Source organism: Notothenia coriiceps, unplaced genomic scaffold, assembly GCF_000735185.1.
Source record: "Notothenia coriiceps isolate Sejong01 unplaced genomic scaffold, NC01 NC01_scaffold00000136, whole genome shotgun sequence".
NCBI classification, from domain to species: domain Eukaryota; kingdom Metazoa; phylum Chordata; class Actinopteri; order Perciformes; family Nototheniidae; genus Notothenia; species Notothenia coriiceps.
In genome coordinates this window covers 1-3,265 of record NW_011332837.1, presented here as the reverse complement: position 1 = coordinate 3,265, position 3,265 = coordinate 1, and the positions used below count along the sequence as shown (strand labels likewise).

The following is a 3,265-nucleotide window of genomic DNA, read 5'->3' as shown; positions in this document are numbered from 1 at the left end:
AGGAATACTTTTGACAAATTTAACTTAAAGGGGACCTATCATGCAAAATGCACTTTGTGATGTCTGTTATACATAAAGATGTGGAACTCACGCAGCGTCAGAAAATGAAACCCTCTGTCTTTTCCTCCGTACCCAAATCTCTAAAAACGGGGGAACAACGGAGCTGATCCAGATTTGCGTCCGATATGACGTAATATCTGAAATGTGGACCCACGGCCCCAGAAACGTTGCTATCAGAAACAATGCCCGACTGTTTTGGACGTAATATGGTCGGTGTTTACATTAGCATGGCTAACACTCAGAGCTAACCTGTACTGGAGAGCATGTGTGTGAAGAAGCAGGAAGTAAAAAGGAACTCACCTTGTGGTATAACCGGCAAGAGAGAAAGCCTTTGAGCTCCATGCTGTTTCGGAGATAATCCTTGATAATCCATGATATGGCGTTTCATCACGGCAGTATTTAGTTTAGACAGTAGCTGCCGGGTCCCGCGTGAACTCAGACCCCTCCTTTTTATTTTAAAGCTTTATACCCAAATCAGCACTTTAGAAACAGGAAGTGAAATAGAGGGATATGAGGCATGGCTAGAATGGGTGATCTGTTTGGTATTTTGAGCAAAACACTTCATAGACATGTTTTTTATATTTGTGTATATCTGAGACCTCTGCTATTGCCTGAACACAGCATGATAGGTGACCTTTAAGTTGAGTAAGATATTTGTTTTTTCTTTTCAGCGGGCATCCGAGGAAATCGAGGCCCCTGACCAAACCATCCAGCAGATACAGTGCGTCATCTGTCCTTTCATCAAAACACTTTCATAGAAACACATCTTTGATTTCTGTGCCTCTGTTGAGTTAGCTTTAGCAGTAGCTGTAAGGCTACAGTAGACATTTTCTTTCCAGCAGAGTTATGGATCTGTGAAAAAAAAATCGGGAAAAGTGTTGTTTTGATATCTCCAGCTCTGACCCTGCTGTGTGTTGTTGTGTGTTCAGATCTGTCGCTGGGGTTGCTGACTCAGCGTTTCCTGGAGCTGCTGCTGGCGGCTCCTGACGGGGTGGTGGATCTGGGTCATGTGACCACGAGCCTGCAGACCCGCAGGAGGCGAGTTTACGACATCACGGCGGTCCTCGAAGGCATCAGCGTCCTCAAGAGGCAGTCGGTCAACCACTTCAAGTGGATGTGAGTGAACACAGACTCAAAGGTTCAAAGGCTTTACTGTCATGTAAGCTACAGGGGAGAAATGGCAATGACATTCTTCTGACCTGAGCTCCGCCAACAATGCAACATATATAGTAAAATAAAAAGTAGTGCAAGAAGTATACATGCTTGTAAATAGAATCTGATATGTACAATAACAGAATATTAAATAATGTACATTAAGACTAAATTAAATACGGTTTATTGCGGTGATAACTATTTATATAAATAAGTAGATTGCAAGATGACAACAGGAATGTTTATCGAGGCACTTAGCAGAGCTCAGGGAATATGTCCTCTGGGTTTATTAATGCTCACTGTTCGCTTTCATATTCTATCAACTTATTGGTTCTCTTGAGTTCTGTTATAGCCCCCATCAAAGCAACATTTTAACACTTTATTCAACAATTTATGATAAGCTCAAACCCTACAATAATACATCTATCTGCCAGGCTCTGTTCTGCATTTTCTCTGTGGCCATTTATTTTTCCAACTAACCTATTATACTATTTTTAGGCATATATTATAGGTCTCGGATATATACAGATATATAAAAATAATGTCTATATGAACAGATCATGCATTTTAGAGCTCACCTCATATCCCTCTATTTAAGCCCTGTTGCTAAAGGGCTGATTAGCTTTAAAAAAAACAACAACATCCGATATGACGTCATATCAGCAGCAAATCTGGATCAGCTCCGTTGTTCCCCCGTTTTTAGCGATGTGGGTACGCATCAGAAAGTGCATTTTGCATGATACGAGACCTTTAACACATTTAAATAATGAGTTATTTCTGTTTCAGAGGAAGCACGTCCATCTCCAGCTTCCTGTTGCAGAACCAGCAGAAGCTCCAGAGAGAGTTGGACAGCCTGAAGCTGGTGGAGGACACGCTGGACTCGCTCATCAAGAGCTGCGCTCAGCAGCTGTTCAGCATGACCGACGACCTCGACAACGCCACATATCCTTTCACTGTCTCCACGTTCTGCCTGTTTTAACACCAGAGAGACTTCGGATGGGAGGAGACTTCATTATCAAGCGAACGGATCATTAATGTAGTTTTTCATGCAATGATGTCAAAAAATAGTGCATTCAGCCTTTCATACGGGGAGATTTCCTTCTTCTTCTGGGTTTTGGACATTTAAAGACATCAGCGTGGACTTTTAAAAACTGGGATGACATTTTATTTACCAAATGATAAATTGTGGAAAAGTAAATTACAGTCCAGGTTTAGACCAAAACAGGAAGTACATTAGGCTTTCATTTATCAGGTTGAAAGAAACATCATTTCAAATGAATGCTAATGTTCGTCCGGCTGGATATATATATATAAATAAAACAAATGTGCAAATTTGCAATATGGCTTTTATAATGAAATAAATGTCAATGATGTGTTTAAAGCTTGTTTTGGCGTCCCAATGAAGCCAGTTAATGCAGGTTTTAATGAACATTATGGGACTGCAAAACAATGTTGTTGTAAATGTGGATTTCTAAAACGTGAAGCAGGTTTTCTTTAACTTTTGCACGTCGGCCTACGTGACCCAGGAGGACGTCGGGCGGCTCGCAGCCTTCCAGCAGCAGACGGTCATCGTGGTCAAAGCTCCGGAGGAAACCAAGCTGGAGGTCCCGGCTCCCAAAGAGGTGAAGAAGTATTTATTAAAGGTCTCCTATTATACTATTTTTAGGCATATATTATAGGTCTCAGATATATAAAAAACATGTCTCTGAAGTAGGGATGTCCCGATCACCTTTATTTGCTCCCGATCCGATTCCGATCATTTGATTTTGACAATTTGCCGATACCGACTTTTCCCGATCCGATCTTTATGCAATGCATTAATATAAGAGAAAAAAAGCATTTAAGTTGTCCCTGAAGGTTATTTTTTTATTTAAATTGGATATTCTATCCAACATGGATATAGCTTCTTTCTTTCACAGCAGCATTGGATCAGTTCAGTTGTGCAGCATTGGATCAAAACAAAATAAAGCTTTCAGTACTCGTTAGCTTACTGCTACAATTAGACACTGCGCCCACTCTGTTGCCAGATTTGAGAGAAATAAGCAACCAGGTC

General features: G+C 40.9%; 1 protein-coding gene across 1 annotated transcript; it reads left to right on the top strand.

The window, feature by feature from the left end:
* Nucleotides 1–731: 731 nt before the first annotated feature.
* On the top strand, nucleotides 732–2,918 carry e2f6 (E2F transcription factor 6; the record flags this gene model as incomplete). The annotated part of the gene is made up of 4 exons (XM_010770121.1): nucleotides 732–781; nucleotides 990–1,176; nucleotides 1,999–2,154; nucleotides 2,720–2,918. Coding segments are annotated over 4 exons (565 nt in total), but the record flags the coding sequence as incomplete, so codon positions are not given.
* Nucleotides 2,919–3,265: the final 347 nt, after the last annotated feature.